General features: G+C 45.5%; 3 protein-coding genes across 6 annotated transcripts; 1 reads left to right on the top strand and 2 right to left on the bottom strand.

The window, feature by feature from the left end:
• Positions 1-99: 99 nt before the first annotated feature.
• cbln12 (cerebellin 12) lies at positions 100-2,959 on the bottom strand. The gene is made up of 4 exons (XM_037458274.2): positions 2,797-2,959; positions 1,265-1,962; positions 844-963; positions 100-761 (listed from the first exon to the last, which is right to left on the bottom strand). Exons 2-4 carry the CDS (start codon positions 1,544-1,546, stop codon positions 564-566), a joined length of 600 nt encoding a protein of 199 aa, XP_037314171.2. The 5' UTR covers positions 1,547-1,962; positions 2,797-2,959; the 3' UTR covers positions 100-563.
• A 291-nt stretch (positions 2,960-3,250) lies between these two features.
• trim110 (tripartite motif containing 110) lies at positions 3,251-13,045 on the bottom strand. 3 transcript variants are annotated; one of them, XM_062557637.1, is made up of 8 exons: positions 12,701-13,045; positions 5,919-7,351; positions 5,739-5,834; positions 5,358-5,591; positions 4,915-4,937; positions 4,572-4,717; positions 4,180-4,451; positions 3,251-4,017 (listed from the first exon to the last, which is right to left on the bottom strand). In XM_062557637.1, the coding sequence occupies exons 2-8, from the start codon at positions 6,405-6,407 to the stop codon at positions 3,748-3,750; spliced, it is 1,530 nt and encodes a 509-aa protein (XP_062413621.1). In that variant the 5' UTR covers positions 6,408-7,351; positions 12,701-13,045; the 3' UTR covers positions 3,251-3,747. The 3 variants fall into 3 exon arrangements, with proteins under 3 accessions (XP_062413621.1, XP_062413620.1, XP_037314170.2); XM_062557636.1 differs by lacking the exon at positions 12,701-13,045 and having other exon boundaries at positions 5,919-6,449; positions 7,195-7,651; XM_037458273.2 differs by lacking the exon at positions 12,701-13,045 and having other exon boundaries at positions 5,919-7,651.
• Positions 11,567-20,540, top strand: sall2 (spalt-like transcription factor 2). Of its 2 annotated transcripts, none has more exons than XM_037458236.2 (4): positions 11,567-11,714; positions 13,340-13,486; positions 15,203-19,074; positions 19,258-20,540. In XM_037458236.2, exons 2-4 carry the CDS (start codon positions 13,411-13,413, stop codon positions 19,537-19,539), a joined length of 4,230 nt encoding a protein of 1,409 aa, XP_037314133.2. In that variant the 5' UTR covers positions 11,567-11,714; positions 13,340-13,410; the 3' UTR covers positions 19,540-20,540. The 2 variants fall into 2 exon arrangements, with proteins under 2 accessions (XP_037314133.2, XP_037314131.2); XM_037458234.2 differs by lacking the exon at positions 11,567-11,714 and adding an exon at positions 13,129-13,309 and having other exon boundaries at positions 13,407-13,486.
• Positions 20,541-20,804: the final 264 nt, after the last annotated feature.

The raw sequence follows: 20,804 nt of genomic DNA, 5'->3' as shown, positions 1-20,804 counted from the left end.
TAAACTAGCACGCCTCAACTCAATTATTGCCATTTATGAGTTTATGTTTGTCTGAAATTGTTTGTGGGAACTGAACATATAAAAAAAAAAACACCGGGACAATGTTATGGAATTTTATTTCAATATTTCCCCCTCCATAGAAATTTCTGTGTAAATAAACATTTGTTGCAGATAGAGGACTGTCTGTGATGCAGCACAGCAGAGTAAAGGGGAAGTTTGTCATTGAGCACAGCAGTGTATCAAACACTTTGAAAAAAATAATCTTAGCACAGAGGTCTATATTGCACACGGTTACTTCATGTTTTTCCCCACAATAAACCCATTAAATAGTTCACAGAAACAGAGCAAATTAAATACACAGGGAAATCATGTTTACTGTACTTTCATCCTTTAGGTCTCAAGTGAGAATTATCTTCAGTCTTCACCCCTTTTTTTGCATAATACACCTCTCTTTGTGCGATGGATAGAGAATAACAGACTAGTGCCACCTTTTTACTTTTTTTTTTTTTTTTTACCTCCGCCTCACTCTTGCTCTTCTCTATCCAACACCTTAACCACCTTCCTCACAGGGGAAATACCAGGAACCCGGAGAAGGTGGAGTACTTCCAGCCTCCCATCAGGTTGCCTCTCTCCAGCCTGAGGTAGGCCTTGTCCCCCTTCTCCATAATCACCAGGCCGGCGTTGGTGGCGGCCTCTCTGGTCACGTCCTGGTCCCCTGCAAACGCCGAAATCATCGGCCAGCCGTTCAACATCAAGCTGACCTACAGTGAAAGGGAGCCAACAATGGGGTTAGAGGGGGCATGTCGCTCCGCTGTGAGAAGTGTCAGAGTTGAGCTATCGCACCTGAATAGTTTGCCTGTTGTAGGCCTTCACCACGTGAAAGTTGAAGCTGTACACTCCTCTTCTCGGCGCCAGGAACACGCTGCTCTCTTGGTCAAAATGAGTGCCCACGTTCACCAGGATCTGATGCCGCGGAAAGAGAGGGAGAACACAAGAGGGAAGCTCTTGGGTCATTCTTTTCCTCCTTGCATTTTCAGCTCGGAATCCTCCTAATATACGGAATCTTTTATGTCTATTATTTTACAGTTACATATTGCAAAAAAAGCCAAAACATGTGCAGCCCAATATATCTGCACAAGCCACCTAAATGTCAAGTGTTGGCCTCATGGGCCTCATGGGCAAGCGCATCTCATTGGCCGGAGAGAGTCTCGGGTCAAACATGGACTCAAATGAAAAGAGACGCATAAAGCAGTGGCATGCTCACATTGTCGAAGTAGATGATCATGGTGCGGTTGCTCATGTCAGTGGGCTCGTGGTTGGTCTGGCGGCTGGCGGAGAAGGCCACCCGGCCGGAGCCGGAGCGGACCGACATGCCCAGGGCGTTACCGCCGGGTTCTGACGAAGGAGTGGAGTCGCACACGACCAAGCATTTCCCTTCCAGGATGATGGGCTCGGTGTCATTCTGGCCCCTAGACTCCATCGGCCCCCACAACAAGAGCACAGCCAACAGCATGGGGAGGTGAAAGGTCGCTGAACTAGGGTGCATGGCTGAACGTGGGATGTGTGGTCAAATATCTGGGATCGATTCTACAGTGGCGAAGCGTCACTTTGGACAACTTGACATGAAAAAAAGCATGCTACAGTGAAACTAATTGTCAAATGTTCTAAATTTAAACCCTCTGGGCAGTTTTGACTGGTAGAAGCCAAAGTACAATAATATGCACCCAACCAACTGATGTATCTCCAAAAAATATTCACAAAGTATATTCAAAATTTTTCATTTGCTGTGGCTGTCAATCATTCCCTTTCCTTCTGTCCTTCTAGTTTTCTTTTTTGCCCCCGACAAGTCCCAATGCTCTCGAGCGTCCTACGTGCTGTGTCAGCTGGAGCCAGAATGACAATCACAAATACAAAAAAAGAAAGTCTCTGGGTATTTTCAAGTTGATTTCTTCAGCAAAAAACCTGACAAGGAGGCAGAAGAGAAGTAGCTGTCAAAAGAGCAGAAAAGCTTTGCAAAGTGAGCAAAGATCCAGAGTTCAGACTTTGGCAGATGGAGATGGAGATGGGGGCAAGGACGGGGCGGTGAAAGATGCTGATGAGAGGCGAGGGACAAAAAAAACAAAACAGATGAGGTAAGATTCTGGAGAGATGACAGGGAAAGGATGCAGGACCCAGGAGGGAGCAAGAAAGAGAGTGTGAGGGGGAACAACTCCACTGAGTGACCATCTGCCTTTTACACAACCCCCCCCCCCCCCTGATCAACACAAATTCCCGTAGACACCACACACACACACACACACACACACACACACACACACACACACACACACACTCACACACTCTCTTCCTCTCACTTGTGCTTTTGTTTCTCACATGGGAAAAAATTATAGTAAGTACACATAAAAAACAACATCCATGTTTAGTATGTTTCTTTATTCCATTTCTGAATGTAGCAGCCACTCTGTTTTACTCAAAATAATTAAATATTAAATCAGCTTGGAAATATTTAGCTCAGTAGATGCCATTAAGTGTGTGTGTGTATATATATACATATACTAAACTGACTCTTTTATTGAATTTCCAACCATTTCTTGTTTACCAAGATGAGCGACAGCAGGTGTTGACTTGAATACTACCTAAACTCATCACGCACAAACTTACCTGCTATTTTGTTAGGGAAGGCGTCAAATTTGAAAATAATCAGCAGTTCACCTTTAATCAAGTGCTCTAGGATAAACTACACATGCACTGCAGTGCAATGCTAGCATTTTAAGTGAAAACAAATAAGATGATCACCTGTTTCCTTCTGATGAATCCTGTATTCCATGTCCCAGATGGAGTTGCAATGTACGGTCAAAAATCCCACATCACATTATTTCCCGGCACAGCAGTCTGGGAGTCAGTGTGATCGCAACCAAACCGGAGTATGCTCATATCGCTCAGTCTCTCTCCCCTTGTCTCTCTCTCTCTCTCTCTCTCTCTCCTCCGCCCCCCCCCCCCCCTCACACCCTTTCCCTCTGCTTCTTTCTCACCCGCTATGTTACATCCACCCACTCACCTTTACAGAGAAATAAAGAAAATGGTGTAATAATTGGCTCTTTGAGCTGCATCAAATAGCAAAGATAGTACATGATTGGCAGCTGTTTTCCTTGTTTTCCCTATAAAATCAAATCAGTGACACCTTTTTGTTGCACTGCCCCGTGTACATCGCTGTTGACTTAAGTTGCTTAATTAATAGCATATACACATGAAGGGACACCTGATCTCTATCATCAGGTGTGAGATGCTTAAGCAAAGGATGGGAAGAGTTAGTGTCCAGTAACCCACACAGTTTATTACTCCTTTCTTCAGCATTGTTATCACAACAATCATCTGCAGTTTTGTGGAATGAAAAGCACATGAACAACAATCTAGCAATTGTGTTACCAAAACATATTTTTGTTCTTTTTCAAAGGAGCTTTTTCATTGGCTGTCCAGCTAGGATCGAGTCATATTTGCTCAGTGAATGTGCTATTCTCGGATATCTCCATATCTCCATGCCAATATGACTTGATTACAGTTTTAGGAAATATGGTTTTGTCACTTTATGGAGGAAGATGAGGAGATGTAAGAGGAGAAAAACGTCAGAGGCTCAAAGTTGCAGGTTGTGTGATTTCGAGTCGAGTAACCAATCGACAGCACTTTGTCTTGACACTGCTTAATCTAAGTTAAACCAGCACAGCGCTTGTCAGGGTCCTTTTCTCTTCCTCAGACTTTGGCGATAGAGATGTGACTGTTGAGCTCAGCTTTGTAGAGTCCGAAGCCCAAGCACAGCGGCTGAGTGAACGTGGCGGAGAAAGTGTGGAGGTGGCTCAGGTTGTTCGACGGCCCCACCTCGGAGAAGGTGATGGTACCTGCGGCGTAGTCCACGGCGACGCCAACTCGGTTGCCAGTCATTTGGCACGCGAGGCGGGTCTTCCTGCGGTTGTGCCAGGCGGCCAGCCTCCTGTCATGCTGCTGCGTCAAGCTCCATGACACCTGGAGATTCAAAAGTATTTTAATCAAGCCACATGTTTTTTTTTCCTTTTGAAGGTACAGCTGAATCAATGGATAAGTCTACTGCCACCGTGTGGGATTATTCAATATTGCTTCCCTAATGCAAAGGTTCTTATCCTCTTTTCATTTTCTTGAAAGGAATACCTTGTTGTTCCCAAAAGCATTGCCCTCTTTCCCCTTCCGTCCAATACTTCGATAGCAGATGCCAATATCCCAGAACCCCTGAGCCTCCAGCTCCCAGTAGTGAGTCCCAGAGGTGATGGTCTGGGCGGTGAGGACCTGCGGCCAATGGTCAAACCGTTCGGGGTGGGCGCCGTAGGGCAGGCGGCTTTTGACCCGCGCCGCCGAGCGAAGGTCCTCAGAGATGCTCACCAGAGGATGGGCTGTGTTAGTGTCCAGGGTCAGGGGACTGCTTACTGCGTGACGGGGAACCAAAACAGGTTATTTCGATCTGAATAATGTAGTGTTATTATCTAACTCTTAAACAGTTTAGTTAAATGAACGGGTTGGGTGTGTGTCCCCCATTTGCCACTCACAGAGCTCCCTCTTGAGTTCACTGAGGCAACGCAGGGTGCCGGTGATGAAATCTCGATACTTGCTCTCTATGTCCTCCAAGATGTGTTTCCTGTCCAGACTGACGGGGTCGGGGATGAAGGGTGGGTTGTTCAGATCGGCTACTAACCTAGAATACAAGAGCACGACACATGCTGCAGGAGGAAGGCACCTACAGGTGAGAGGCTTCTTGTGAAGTGAAATAATTATATTCATTGGTTCAATATGTTCTCCCTCTGTGGCCCATTGTCTTATTTGTATAAAGGCTGTGCACACACAACCACGCACAACCACACCCACCCACACATTGATGTGTTTTAGACTTACTTTGTGTCATCGGATTGAAAGGCCTGTGGAAAGAAGAGTCAAGGATAGCTGAGAAAAACATGACTTGAGGAATGAAAGAATTTCCAATCTCACTTTGTATTATTTAACAAATAACTAGGTCCATCTGGGGACTGAGCTTATACAACGTTTTCAACAATATGTCTTCTTATTGCTCTGCAGTATAGCTTGGACTCTAAAAGTACTACAACAAGGAGCTGTTTCACGACAATGTAGTCTGTGGGTTAGAAACTGGACAGTGGACCTCTTTTTGAAAAACAAAAATTGACTATGTGCCCTTTAGTACCAAAGCCTTGAATATCTTTTCGGTCTCCACCAACGCCTTCCTCTGCTAAAAGAGAACTGATCCAGAGGCGTTAAATGATTCTGCTAAGCACACCCTAAGCCAAATGTGGGGGTTCATTCCATTCTAATTTTACTCTCACCCAGATGAGCAGGAAAGGGTCCGTCTCTGCCAGCAGCGAGGCCAGGTAGTGCTGGATGCTCAGCGCCTGGCTCATCTCGCTTCGCACCTTGGAGCAGTCTTCGTGCACGCGCTCTACGACCTGCTGTCTCTCCCTCCTGGTGATCTCCCTCAGGGCGATCACCAGCCTCATCACCTGGACCTGCAGGTCCAAGCCCAGCCGCTCCACCTGGGTGTTGTCCTGCTTCAGCGCGTCCTGAAAACATTTAAGAGAAGTAGTCGCTTTGGTGCCGGATCAGTGAGTGGTTGAGACATAATCGGAACAGCTGATCCATTGGAAAACCCATCTACTGAGGGGGTCATTATGTTGCACTGTCCATGCAGGTTTGATGCTCTTACTCACAGCCATGTTGGAATCGAAACTCTCGTGCTCTTGGAGGATTCGCTCTCCATCTTTCAGCTTCTCCTTTGCTTTGCTGAGCAGGGTCTGGAGTATGACCTGCGCATTCACACACGCATATATGAGAACACACACTCGTGCCACAAACACACGTCAACAAACACCTCTAGTGCTCCAGCTGACCTTCAGGTCCTCCTCCACCTGCCTCAGCGCCTTAACTTTGTGCTCAGCATGGGCTCCGTCCAGCAGACAGTCACCGCACACATACATCCTGTCGTCGGCGCAGTAGTAACGCAGTATCTCTGTGTGTGTCGGGCACCTTCGCTGGGAGAGGTCCCCGAGCGGGTCCACCAACAGGTGATTGCTGAACGCCGGCCTCTCCAGGTGGGGCCGGAGGTGCGCGGCACACAAGGACACCTCACACCTCAGGCAGGTCTTGACAGCCGACGGGGGTTGTCCGTTATCGGCGGCGGGAGGGCAGCAGTCACACAGCACCTCGCCGTGCTCCTCCTGACACTGGGGGCAGGTAAAGCGACCTTTGCCCTTGCCCTTGCCGCCCCAGGCCTCGCGGATGCAGGCGGGACAGAAGCTGTGTCCGCAGGGCAGGGGGTGGGCTTGGCTGAAGGAGTCCCGGCACACAGAGCAGGTGAGCTCCTCCTCCATGGATGCCATGGTGAGCCGATGAAGGGTCTCTGATGTATGTGTCACGCAATGCTTTTAAATAAACAGCAGGTAAGAGAGGTATCAAAACACATTGCATGGCAGTCAGTAGCTGTACATGGAGGAGATGTAACCATATCAACACATTCAATTACATCATTAAGCTGACGCTTTTATCCAAAGCGACTTACATTGCATTATAACCCATGCGTTACATTTTTGCCTGGGGAGCAGTTAGGGGTTGGGTGACTTGCTCAGGGACACTTCGACACGGCACATGGGGCAGTTGGGATTCAAACCACCAACCTTGCAGCTCCCAGCACATCACACTACTCTATGTGCCACCATCACACACCAAATGAGAGACAGCATTTGACCAAGTTACATGATGCAGGAAATCAGCTGGTGGCAAGTCCCTTCTCCACACCAAGCGTGCACTCTGAGAAGTAATCCTATCCCATGGGCTTTTTCTTAGCCTGATCTATGAATAGAATAGTAATGGGGAAAATGAACAGCGGTTGGCCAAAAGTAACACCTCTCTACCTGAGAGAGGGAAGGATGTGAACAGTTTGTGGAAAAATATGCCTTGCTGATTATCACACTGAGGGTAAAGGGCTGCAACACTGACTCTAGATTGACTTGAGTCAAACCCATTCAAAGGGGATCAGGAGATCATCCTTGACAGCTTGCTGCTCTGAATGACACTGCACACGTGCTCCTCTTTTGCTTTAACCGCCAGCTCAAGTGCGTGTTCATATCAACTGAGAATCTCAATAAAAACAGAAGTAGGATTTCTTACCTGCTGGTGGTCTGGTGTTTGCAGCCTGTAGCCATCAGTGAGTGTTGTGTGTGTGTGTGTGTGTGTGTGTGTGTGACCGGTTTGTTGACTGTGGAGGCTAATCCCAACAGATCCACCTCCCCCCTGGCGGTGCGGGACTCAGAGAGATCACATGACCCTGAGAAGGGGTCAGGGTGTGGATTATTAGGTTAACTGTCTTCTCAGGAGACTTCACCATTCAAACCCAACATCAGTTCATTTTTTATGCAGTTTTATGCTCATCTTTTAAACTGTATAGCAATGCTCCCATTTATCGCATACCATATTACATTGGGAGAGGAAGGAAACCAAAATGTTTGTTCAGTCTGTGGTAAATGTCTCTTGCTCTTCAGACTCTTGCTCTATTGGGACACGTACCACCACCACACGCTGGTTTGTGTCACGACTGGTTCCAACAAAAGTAACTTTTAATAAAGCCAAAATCCAGAAGTCCAAAAATCAAAAAACGCTCAAGGGACCGACCCCCCCTCCCCCCTCCAAGGGCACGATAACTCTCAGAACCCAAACCGTGACAGTTTGCTTTTACTTTCTTTGCAATGTAACTGATGTGACCAAAACCATTGAATGTACAATTTCACATATCTGAGAGGCTCGTATTTTTTTCAGAGCCTTTGAAAATCACAAACACAACTTCAGGCTGATTTTGTGAGTAAGTAATTATCAAACGCTACAGGTAAAAAGCAACACAGTAATCATGGAAGCTGCAGGGAATCCACTGCATGTAGAGAGCTTGAAGTTCACTTATTTGCGACTGCTGTACAGATTACTTCAATTTCCCTCTTATAAAGTTTTGAGTGATCCATTTCAACAGCTGTTGGATGATTGTCATGAAATGTTGTACAAACAACCGCAACTTTGTGTTTATGCTAAGCGAGCCATCTGGATGTGTACATTTGCAATACTTGTTTTACAAAAAATGTACTAATAAACATGACATTAAGCCAAAAACGTTAATTGTATGTATAGTGTTTGTATGGTAGATTTAATCCTTGCCTGTTGGGCAAGATAAAATGTTACTGTTTTTTCTGTGTCATAAATGCACTGCTTGCTTAAAATATAACTAAATATAAACTTCCCTCTTTCTTATAAAAAGGTTGCCTAAACCTTCTCACTACACGACCAGATGACAGTGAATAACTTCACAGTTTATATGTTTTTTGTTGCCTAGCAGGAAGGGACAGTATGTGATGAGCCCCAACCTGCACACGCCGCTCTGCCAAGCTGCTCGTTCCTCCCTCTCTGAGAGCAAAACACTCGGCACGATCGCGACTCTTTTCTGTCCTGGCTCCTAAATGGTGGAATGAGCTTTCTGATGACATCAGGACCGCAGAGAGCCATCACATCTTCCGCCGCAAACTAAAGACACCCCTCTTCTGACTATACCTCGAATAAAAATACTAACAAATTCTATCACTTAAATTGTACTTATAATGGCTCTTATCTATAACAAGTTGTAAAACGGCTTATTTGAGGAAATTGCACTTTCTTGTTTCTTGTTCTTCTAAGTTTGTATCTCTATGGTTGAAATGCACTTAAGTCTCTTTGGATAAAAGCGTCAGCTAAACGACATGTAATGTAATTCCTTGTACTTCCTAAAGTCTGCTGGCCTGCTACACTCTCCTGTGTCAACTCAAGAAGGAGGGATCTCCATCTGTCCCGTGGGTTACAGCACACAGACCTTCTCACTGTCTTACTCCTCTTTGGACAATGTCAACCTGATCCTCACCACATTCTTCATGTTGCCATTCCCCATTGTCTGCCTCCTCCCTTCCCCATTACTGTGACATGGCACAAAGAACAGGTTGAGCATTTGGGGGCCCGGTGGTGGGGACACAAGTACCTTTCTTCCTCTGTTGTTTCAGGGAGGTCACAAGGGGATTTCGCTGGGATTTCTCAGTTTTTTTTTACTAATGCCATGGTCTATCTTAGCCCCTTGATAGACCCTATTAGGATGAGCATAAGGGACATAGTGGAAGCATTTCCCTGCTGTGAAACACCTCTGACGAGCCTATGAGACTTTCAGGACGGGCTATTAGACATTTCCCAGACAGAGACAGCTTTCTGTCTGTGTTCTAAAGACATAACTGCATCGAATAGGGAGTTTTTCCTCATATATCTTGTGATGTGGCTTAGCTTTGAACCATCTTTTTTTCACATGATATGTGTAACTGCTTAGAAACAAGAGGTGTCAATTCAAAAATCGTTGGCCATCACACAAAGTAGGACAATTGCAGGTCTCTGGAAAATCACTGTAATAATGCTGCACAGGCTTCTTAGGGGTGCTGTACCCTTCAACATCAATCCCAGTCTACCAAGATCTCTGTGTTCACACTGACACACCCATAAGTTAATTGAAATGATTAAAGATGGCTCTGAGCATAGGCTGGAGAAACTGTCTTTACAGATGTATTTGAGAGACACCTAGTGGCTTTACTGACACAAAGATCACAGCCTCTGTCGGCCACATGGGGAGACATGCTCAATTGATGTGATTACACGTCCCATCATTATAATGAATATGAAAATAAATGTGTAAAAGTTAGAGAATTGTCCAGGCAACAAGATCACATGATAAATTAAGTATCAGGCCTCTTCTTCTGCCCTAGTAAACACTGGAGCACACAGCGCACACAGTGTCCTCGCACGCAGTTTAGCAGAACTTCCCAATAGGAGGTGGAGGAATTGTCTTGTGCAAATATCAAAATGCCCTGACAGTTACCAACCATTGAGCAACCAATACAGTATGCAGGCCTACCTAATGGATTTTGTGAAAACACTCACAATTCCTTACAGGTGTGCTGGTTAAACATCTACTATTTGAGCTGTGATGTAGTTTCTTCAAAGTTCTTTTTCATGAAGTGTCTATAGCATGTAGGCTTCTGTTGGCTGGTGCACTTTATTTCTATTTGTAATGTTTAATGTAACCCATGGCTTTAGATTTCTAACCCACAGCATATATTTCATTATATTTTAATCTTATTCCTGCACTACGTTGTTTGTTGTCCATTGCCGTACTGTCTCCCGTCATGCACCAACCGCCACGTCAAATTCCATGTATGTCCAACATTCCTGATGCCGTGCCTGGGCCATTAGAATTGCTGTAGATGTGTGATATGGGCTGTTCTGATTGGAATCATTATGTCATTGTCAGAAAAGGTGTTAATGGGTTAAATGTATATTCTCCGATAGGTTGGTATTTTAATGAATGAGCTGTGAAGCAGATGTTATCAGTATAACATGACAGCTTGAAAAAAAATTACCTTGTGCAAACAAAAGTCTACAGTAATTCTCCCAAGATGAAATTGACAATACACCGTCATGCAAGCCAAAAGACTAATACTGGCAAAACGTTTCGATTGTCTTACAACTTCAGAGTTTAAAATGTTGATGTCATTCTTGAGGTCCAGCAATATGTATAGTTAAATATAACCCCAAATGAGATCTAAGTTGCTTGAATTAGGTTAATTCAATTATTTCTTCAAACGAAGTCATGAGGTTTAATAGATTTAATAGCTAGATATAATAATTTTGCTTTGAAAAATATATATGAATTTGCATTGGCCTGTGTGTTTTGAAGAAAGTCAAGACGCCATTCAAGAGGAAGGCTATAGCTCTTCATGGGTGTGTAAACAGCATCCAGACCAATTTTCGTCCATATCTTTTCAGTCTCTATACCCTAACAAATCATTGACGATGGTGAAGAAGTACCTGCATTTGTCTAAAAGCTTGTGTTCAGGTAATTCTGCCTGTTATATCCTTTATGACTCAGTCTCATTTGAGACAGTAAATCAAGTCACTGATTGAGACCCCAATTTATGAATTTATATAAAAAATATGAATTATGATTGCTTGATGACATCCACACGTGGCACATGTCACGCACCCGTCTTTGTTGAATCCCCTCAGGTCAGATCGGTGTGTGCCGGGGCCCTGCACCTCTCCGTGAGACGCACACTGAGAGCCAATGTGGAGGTAGAACCGCGGGCGCTGTTCCCCCAGAGGACCGTCTGGCGACGAGGGCCATTAATTATAGGAGACAGCGAGACAGACAGACAGCCAGCCTGCCTGCTAACCAGACGGACAGACAGTTCCGCAGAGAGCGTAGACAGGCCCGACGGGCGCAGGCCCCGACACATACAAAGAAAGGAGGAAGAGCAGCACGCACGGCCAAGAAAGGACCTAATCCTCCCCGTGCGGCGAGCAGCACCGCCCCGCTTCTCAGTGGACTACGAGTAAACACATTCGGGCACAATGACCCTTTGTCACAAGAGAAACAAACGCGATTTGCGACGGGGGGATAAATAATTGAAGAAAAAAAAATGCGTCTGTCCGACTGCGCATCCCTGGGAGTGAATAGGGAATTGCTGCGCCAGTGTCCCGGCTGAGAGACGGAGCAGATCTCACCCAGCCTAAGCTTCTGAGCCCCCCCCCCCTCGTGTCATTACACAATATCGCTGCCAAAAATCATCGTTTCAAACATGGTAAGTTGGTTTTTTTTGTCATATTCAAAGCGGTTGTGTCGGCGACGAGCGGCCTGTGGGGGAAATGCACATCCGGGAATGTATTTTTTTCGAGAAGTCATAATATTTTATGAATCATAACTTGTTATGATGTGGGAGCGCGCGTGGCGTGCAACAGGTCGCCGTACAGTAGCGGGGACGCGCATTCCGGCGCCGTATTTTGCGCTTGTATGGAAACATTGGTGTAAAAACACCGTGTGAGCGTCGTACACGCGAACATAATGGCGAGATGGCACGATAAATGCGTTGTTGGCACAATAGAGTTCTGGTTAAAAAACCACGATATTCTCTCTTTTGAAATGTTTGGTAACTATGACAGTTATGCCTTCTCTGTTTTTGACAACATATTGTGGATCAGCCTACGCAACAATGTGCACGTTTACAGACGATTTTTTTTCCTTTTATTTTAATCATTGTATATTGTGCGGGAATCACTGCTGTTTGCAATGACAACTCTTTATTAAATGATTCGACTTCCACTGTCCTAAAACGGAATACCTGAGCTATTTTCCAATAATGAACTCAGACATACACATTTGACTGCTTCGTTGTGGCGACCCGACATCCAGACTTAATGTCAAATCTCGATTGCATTTTATTATTCTGTCTGAGCCTCAGTAAAACACTTCGAAGAAGGGTGGGTGAAAAATGATATTCCTCCCCGGCCGTGTCGTTCTCTCAATACCTTTCTCCACGTGGTCAGCAGTCGGGATGAGGGTGAAAGAAAAAGCGAGCATTGTGCCTCCAGTCAGTGGCCTTATGTGTTAGAGAGGCTCTTAGAGGGTGATGTTCACTCAGCTGTGCTCCCTACGCGCCATTGTTGCAAATTCCACCTCATTTCAGCTGCGCTGTTTACCGAGAGCTCGCAGAGGAGCCTGTTTCTTTCAGCACCGTGAAACCTCTCACACACAAACACATACACACACACACACACACGGATCCCTCACCTCGAATTGACCTGGATATCAGCGTGTGTGACGAGGTGGCCTCTGACACTAAGTGTTTGTTTAAACGTAAAACAAAAAAAGCGGAATTAATTTAGCGGAGCTGGTGTTGGGTTTAACGCTCGCCCGTGGGTAGAGTTTCCTTGGGTTACGCGCAGAGGAAGACGCACGGTGACGAGTTTATAGGCTGGTATCAGACGTGGAAAGCTCAGGCCTGTCTGGGATGAACTTCAGCACCAAATGTATGAAGGTTGACTAAAGAGAGGCAGTGGATTCTTGGCTCAAAAGAAGGGGTGTTCACTCTGCCATTTGAATGCAAAGTAGTGGATGAACAAGTGAGCTGTGTGTGTGTGTGTGTGTGTGTGTGTGTGTGTGTGTGTGTGTGTGTGTGTGTGTGTGTGTGTGAGAGAGAGAGAGAAAGGAGGGCCAACGGTGAGTTTTGAGAAAAGGGAGACTTGTTGAGAGAAACAGTCACACATGCCTCTTTGGCACTTTAGTTTTGTCTTTCTTTCTCTGCACCACAATGCTACCATGGTGGACACGCTTTTCGACTAATCAATCCGGAGCATCCGTTGTCACAATTTTGGAACGTTTTTCTTCATTTTATCCCCTGTAAGTAATTTAGATACCTACTTTTTTCAGTGCGCAGGGAGACAGAATAAAAGTTGTGTGTTGGCCAATGCGTCCCTGCGTCGTTCCCATCCTGCAGAAGCATGTCCCGTCGGAAACAGAAACGACCCCAGCAGCTTATGAACCTGACCCTTGGTGCCTGTCGGATACTTGAGCATGGTGAGAAATGTACTCAGACAAAAGAATATTGGTGTATAAGTGGGATTGGATTTGTTTTAAAGTAAAAAAAAAACTGTTCAAATGTAGCTTAACATTTTTTTTCAACATGCAGAGACTGTTCCATTAAGTAGCTTATAGCGATGGTATATTCATTCATGGTAAATCTATTGTAGGATTCTTATTTAGGCTCTAATAAGACATGTTGAAACGCATATGAACGCAGATTTTGAATTTAAACAAGGGCAGTAGAGACCTGTTTTTTAATTTAATCTCTGTTCTTATTTCTAAATGGGTTTCTCCAAATAACTATTAAACAATGTAATCATTTCATTTGTATTCTGTTAAACGCTTCGAAATAGAGGCCCGCAGTGTTTAATTCATTCTCTGCTGTTGCAGCCATTAACTGCTTTCAATGCCCAGTAAAACCCCAAATGTCTTCACTCCTCATCGTTGCCAGGTTCAAAGACACAGACCACCCAGAACGGGAGGCTATACAGTAAATACCCAGGAAAATAATTGGTGAAAAACAAAATATATCAAGATACAGGTTTTTATGAGCTAAGAAATGTGCATGAGAAGGTCAAGGAAAATGAAACTTTGTGAGACACTGTATAAGGTGTTCTTAATGCAATAGCATTAGACCCCATTGTCCCCTTTCAGCTTTGTTGCTGGGCACTGAAGCATGAGCATACCCATGAAGAAGTGTGTGTGTGTGTGTGTGTGTGTGTGTGTGTGTGTGTGTCTGTTTACTCCAGTTACAGGAGTAGGGCCCACATTGTGTCATAAAATTGTAGCTTTCAGGCAAACTGAAGTAAGTTATGTTTGTGTTAGTGTGAGAACGAGAAGTCCTGTGCAAACAAAATGCTCTCTATTTTGTCTATGTGCATTGCAAATTGACAAGTTGTGTGTTCGCCTATGTGCTTTCACATTTTTGGGCTAACTTAGCTTGTTGATAGGCTGTGAGTCATCGGTGTATGTCCACGGGGCTGTTTGTTTTTCTTTGCTCTTCCTTTGCCTGGCCCTAAACCTTATCAGGCATGCTACCTCAGAGTGTTTAAGGTCAAGACTGCCAGCCAATCAGGCACCCAGTACAGTGTCCAGCAACTTGCCAGCACCTAACCCTTAGCTTCCCATTGGGCTACTGGGGGAAGGGCTCTTTAGAAGATGAAAGAAAGACAGATTCAATGAAGGACAGAAGAAAGAGAAGGACGGCAGGGATGGAAGTGTGTATGTGGCTTCTTTTTATTGGGGGTTCCATTGTCGTGTGTGTGTGTGTGTGTATCTCCAAATTAGTCCTGACAATTTACATTTGCGTCATGGGCTGGGTTTATGCTCCCGATTATCTACTGTCCATTTAATGATACATGATTTCAAGTTGTATTTTGAGTTATATTTTGTTGTTTTCAAGATTTCGAGGGAGAAAAAAATATTGTTTTGAGATTCAACACATCTTTGTGAAACAAGGAGAAAGGGGTGTCCCTCCAACAATGCAAAAAACTAGTTTTTGGAGAGCAGTGTTGTTTTAGTGCACGTCTGCGTACCCCAACTAGCCACCCAATAATATACTTTATTTTTCACCACTGCTTTTCTTAAGTTGTTCAAAAGTGCCCTGAGAAGTAGGCATATGTTTTTTTTGAAAGCTATGGTATAAAAAAAGATTGTGGACCATTATGCAAATCATAATTTTTTTGTTATTTCTTCTTTCAATTTCCTTAGATGACAACTTGGCAGTGAACTCAAACTCCTCTCTGTTTATCCCGGATTCTCCTTCTTGCTCTCCATCGTCCTCTCTTCAAAGCTCACAGCTGCCCCTTGCTTTCCTTTCATCTATTAAGGGCTCTCAGACCCCCTCTTTACCCATTGAAGATCCAGTGATATCCTGCCCACTAAGCCAGTCCCCCCACCAGTCCCTCAAAGACCCACAGCCCTCATTCTCTCCTGACTTCCCTTACTGCTCTCTCTCTTCAAAAACTCAACATTCACCTGCCCTTCAACTATTGGGTTGTAAATCTACATCATCTGCTAGGGCCCTCATAGACCCCTCACGAAACAAACACATGGCTTCTCCAAAGTTGGGGCTGTCAGCCACCACCAATTCTTCTTCCTCGTCCTCTTCGTCGGCCTCCCTATGTCCCCCACCCCATCCTGGAAGCCCCAGCCGTGTGCCAGAGGGCCCCCCCAGTCCAGTGACTCCAACTCCAAGCCCAGGAGTGACCTCTGCCTCAGCTGCACCTTCCAGGGCCCAACTGAGCATTGCCCTGATCCTGGAAGAGCTCAGGGTGCTTCAACAAAGGCAGATCCATCAAATGCAGATAACAGAGGAGATCTGTAGACAGGTGCTACGCCTCGGTGGAGCATCCTATGCTGTGGACACACCCTCACAGCATCTTATCCCTCCCCTGCCCCAGCTCTGTCTAGAAGGCAGCAAAGGGGCAGCAAGTCCAACCACCCAGGCAATTGCATCTCAGCCTTCTACCTCTGTTGCTCCTCTCCTTGCATGTTTCTCCTCCCTGCTACCTTCTCAGGCAGCCAATAAACCCACAAAGCCAAGCAGTTCATTGTCTCAAATCCTGCAGCCCCAGAAGCACCAGATGGAAGGAGCGGGAGGAAGTGCAGGGAGTCAAGGTTATCTGAGAGTGAGTTCTCGCCCCTCAGCTCCCTCCACCTCTTCCTCGGCTGCCATCCCCATGGCTTCATCCAACTACCCACTAGGCTTATCTTTAGCTCTGCCCAACCGCTATCTCCATGAAAAATCTTCAAACACCACTTCACTGAGTGGGCACAGTGGCCTGTCCTTTCTAAACTCCTCGCTCCCCTCATCAGTATCCATGGTCACAAACTCTCAAAATGCTATGCATGCTTTCTCTGGAGGAGCAGACTCTTCCTCTGCATCCAGCTCCAACAATACTGGCCGCCTCCAACATGCCTGCCGCTTTTGTGGGAAAATGTTTAGCAGTGACTCTTCCCTACAGATACATCTACGGTCACACACTGGGGAACGACCCTACCAGTGTCCAGTATGCCTCAGCCGCTTCACCACACGAGGGAATCTCAAGGTGCATTTCCTACGTCATCGTGAGCAAAACCCAGAGCTCTCACTTTCACTCTTGCCACCTTCTTTGTTTGGGGTAGCATTGGGGGCCACTGGGGGGACTGAAATGGGACAGACTATGAGCAGTGGCAGCAGTACTAGTGGCATGAATATGATGCAAAAGAAGCCAAAAACCAGGACTGAAGATGAGACATGTGAAGATAATATGGAGGTCACTGGTACGCACACTGGCTTTTCTCTAGGAGCCTCTGGAGGATCCACCCCTTCTACCCTACCCTTGCCCCCTAGTGTAGACTTGGCATTGATTTCCCACTCCCTCCTGCAACTCAATAGGGCAGCAGCTGTAGCAGCTGCAGCCTCTATCACTTCCGGCTCATCCCACTCATCCACTTCCACCTCATCTCTGGCTACCTCCCTCCTCAACAATCCCGCCCTGTCATCGTCTTCCACCATCACAGGATTATTCAAGGGTGCTAAACAGCAGCACTTTGATGAGAACACTCCCCCTCATGTACCAATGCTATCTCCTGCTGCCTACTCCCAGCTAGCCCACCTGCCGAAGCTCCTTTTCCCATCCGTCTCCACTTCTTCCTCTACTCCTGCTGCACACACATCCCTCTACAACCATCCTGCCTTAGGCTTGCTACGCACTCAACTACCCTCTACTCCAGGCTCCCATCAACTTGCTTCTTCAAGCCATACTCCGCTTTCTTTCCCTTTCTCTTCGTTTTCTAAAGTCCCGGGTCAACCCACCACCAATCCATCCTCCCTGCCCTCCTCAATGGTTACCTCCACTCCGTCCTCTGAAACCTCCAAGCTGCAGAGGCTAGTGGAAAAGCTAGAGAAAGCGCCCCGCCCTTCTTCTCCATGGACTTCCTCCTCTATTTCGTCCTCCATGCTGGAGATGTTATCTAGCAGTGCTACTTCCTCTTCAAGTTCAGGCAACGGCCGTTTCACAAATGCCAGCACTTCGACTACATATGTCATGGCCTCCCCACCATCAACTACTCGTGCTTCCACATCAGTTTCTAACTTCACACATGAGATGATTGCTGCCCTAGGAATGAGTGCCACTTCCAATGGAGCAAGTGCCATTGCAGGGGGCTTTTTACCATCACTAAGCATCAGTCCAGCTGGTAACCTAACAACCAATCAGTGTGGGGTGTGTCTAAGGGTGCTGAGTTGTCCCAGAGCACTGCGTCTGCACCAGGCTACACACCTTGGAGAACGCCCTTTCCCTTGTAAGATATGTGGTAGATCCTTCTCTACTAAAGGCAGCCTGCGGTCCCACCTGGCCACCCATCATGCCCGACCACATAATGCACGTGCCCAAAATTCTTGCCCACTGTGTCAGCGCAAGTTCACTAATGCCCTAGTGCTTCAGCACCACATTCGTATGCACCTTGGTGGACAGTTGCCTACAGATGGCACAGATGATTCTGCACATGAGATGCCAGCTGAATCAAATGCCAAACCCTTGACACAATCTCAATCCCAGTCCATTGACTCAAATACTGTCTGTAGTGGAACCCCTCCCCTAGAAAGCCACTCTAAGAGCCCAGCCCCAAGCTCAGAATTTCCAACTCCAGCAGTAGGTGCAGTCCCTGCATTTGACAGTATAAAATCAGTTGAGAATACCAAAAATCCGAGCAAGTCTGGTTCCTCCAGCCCAGACCTCATTCCCCTGTCTGACCTTAGCCCTGACCCATTCACAAATCCCACCACAAAAACTCCCCCACCAGGTAGTGTAGAACCCCCTCTCCTTTGTGTCAGTGCTCCCTTGCCAGCATCAAAGCAGGGCGATCAGGCTTCTTCAGTTGGTAAAGAGAGCCAAGTAGAAAAACAAACTACTTCTGATCTTCATCTTCTTAAATGCAGCCCCTCTCCAATTTCCCCCACTGTTACCAAAACCACACTGTCAGCTAATGCTATGGTAGTGGACTGTGTAGAGGATAAAGCGTCTACCTCCTCTGAAGCCTTTCATGGCTCCAGAACCAACCTTGAGGATTTACAAAGCACACCTGTCCTTGGTGACCCCTTTGCTTACACTAATCCCGGTACATCCTCAGACCTTCTACTGAGTCAAGATGTTTCCAATGTAATTGCAAAACCAACCTTAGAAACCGAGTCAATCTCCCCAAGACCCACATCGCCAGAACCCATGGAAGAAGACAAAGATCAGTCTTCTTCACCAGCAACACCAAAGCAAAACCAAGCAACTGTGACAGACGGAGACCCCAATGTGACATCCACTTTGGAGATTGCAGACACTATTGCTGCTGGGGTAATGGCTGTATCACAGAGACCTGCATCTTTTGTGAGGGAGACTCGTCAGAGCTTCCATTTTGGTTCCTATGGGAGGGAAGACCGGTTAGAAGAGGTCAAGATTAGTGGATTGGCTCCAACCGAAGCACTGGATGGTTCTGTCCCCATCCACCTTACCCCAACCCTCCCATCTCCGATGTCTCGCCCTGAGAAGAAGACCTATTGCTGTGCGGAGTGTGGAAAAGAGTATGCCAGTCGCAGTGGCCTGAAGGTGATGACACAAAATTGCATGATATAGAAATGACAAAGATCTATGCATGTGGTAAAAGAGTACCTGTGTTAAAATGTTTTGTTTTGCAAAACAGCATTGTGGAGCTTTAGTATAGAAATAAACCTGTATAAAAAACAATAATATTTGTTAAAAGTTCCTAAAAGAATTGCTTTATCTTCCCAGGGGCACATGAAGCACCATGGTGTGGTAACTAAAACAATACGTCCACCAGCCAGGAGTAGTCGTTCCTCTGCTGACCAACTTCCTTCTTCTACATCTATGACTTCCTTAAATATTCCAGCTACCAGGAGCTCAGCTGGCTTCTGGAACCAATACCAAGCCTTCCTCAACACCAGTAACGAGCCAACCGATGAGCCAACTCCTGGCGTACAAGGAGATAATGGATCTCAGATCGATCCAAGAGCCCCCGAGGAAGCTGAGCAAGGGTCTAGTGAAGGGTCATAACTCGAGTCAGTGGGATTGGCTGGAATATGTTTTGGTGTTTTCAATCAATGTTCACCTTTTGGTGAATCTGTACATTTGCATAGTACCTGCTTCCTTAATCCAATTCAAGTACCCCGTCGATCTGATAGTCAGAGTAATTTGTTTGTACGTCAAAGTTGTGAGTTAATCAGCTTGGTCTTGTAGTGTTTACGAAAGAAGAAAAGAAAAAAAAGAGACAGCTAATGTACAAATAAAGATGAAAATATTTGAGAAGTAACAAAGTAACAATAGTTTTTGCTAGATTTGAAAAGTGACAACCTTGTCTGGCTGAATTCATTAATAGTTTGATTCACATTCTAATAAAAAGTATCCCTTATGTATCAATGTTTCACGTCAGACCTGGATTCATTTAAAAAAATATATTTTGACATTAGTTAGTCATAAGATGGTGCACTAAAAAATAGTTTTAACTAAGTTGATGTCAGTATGTTAAAATGTTGGTACTTGTAGTGTTTACCAAATCTGATTCAACTGGCACCAAAGCAGGTTCAAACTAACCAAAATGTTATTTCTTTGTGAATGCTTTGCAATTCAAGGTCTGTTTTGTGTCTAGGGTTTAAAAGGTTTTCTTTTAGTCAGAAGGAACTGATTCATTCTAATGCTTTGCGTGAGCACACAAGACCTACAAATGTAAATGTTTTTGTGGGGACTATTATGTTTTTAGTGTCTTGTTGGTGGTTTGGATAAACTCCTCGCTCATGTTGTTGTGATTTAGTTTTCACTATATTGTCCTGTCAAACCAGAAGCACAGCTGCAGTGTTTGTGAACCGAGTGGGGACAGGGTCTTGTGTGTGACCTTCTGCTTTGTGAATATTATGATTGTTGTTTGGTCCAAAAGTAATATCTGTAACCTTTCAGTTACTAAAGTTTCAAATGGCTATAAATATATCAGTCTGTCTGTTTGTTGTAAACTGTACGTTCAGTGCTCCATATTAAAAAGGAATTTTGAAAAAGGAAATATAGCTGCATCTTGTTTGCGCTTCTTTTACATAAAAAAATGTTGTAGCTGGTGTACGGACTTATTTTCACTAAACGCAGCATGAACACATGCTTGCAGACGTTTGTGTGTCCATGTATAATGTCCATAATCCCTAACAGTCACATGTCATTTGTCTCTGCCAAGGCAATCTAAGCGGCCCTCTCTCGTGTCATCAACCGAGGGGAGTGGAGGAGGCAAGCTGTCTTTCCTCAGCTAAGGCCAACAAAGCAGCTGAGCTACGTTATGG

The sequence above is a fragment of the Pungitius pungitius genome, chromosome 15, assembly GCF_949316345.1.
Source record: "Pungitius pungitius chromosome 15, fPunPun2.1, whole genome shotgun sequence".
In the NCBI taxonomy this organism is placed as follows: Eukaryota; Metazoa; Chordata; class Actinopteri; order Perciformes; family Gasterosteidae; genus Pungitius; species Pungitius pungitius.
Note: the sequence above shows the minus strand (reverse complement) of the source record. Positions and strands in the feature narration are given on the sequence as shown.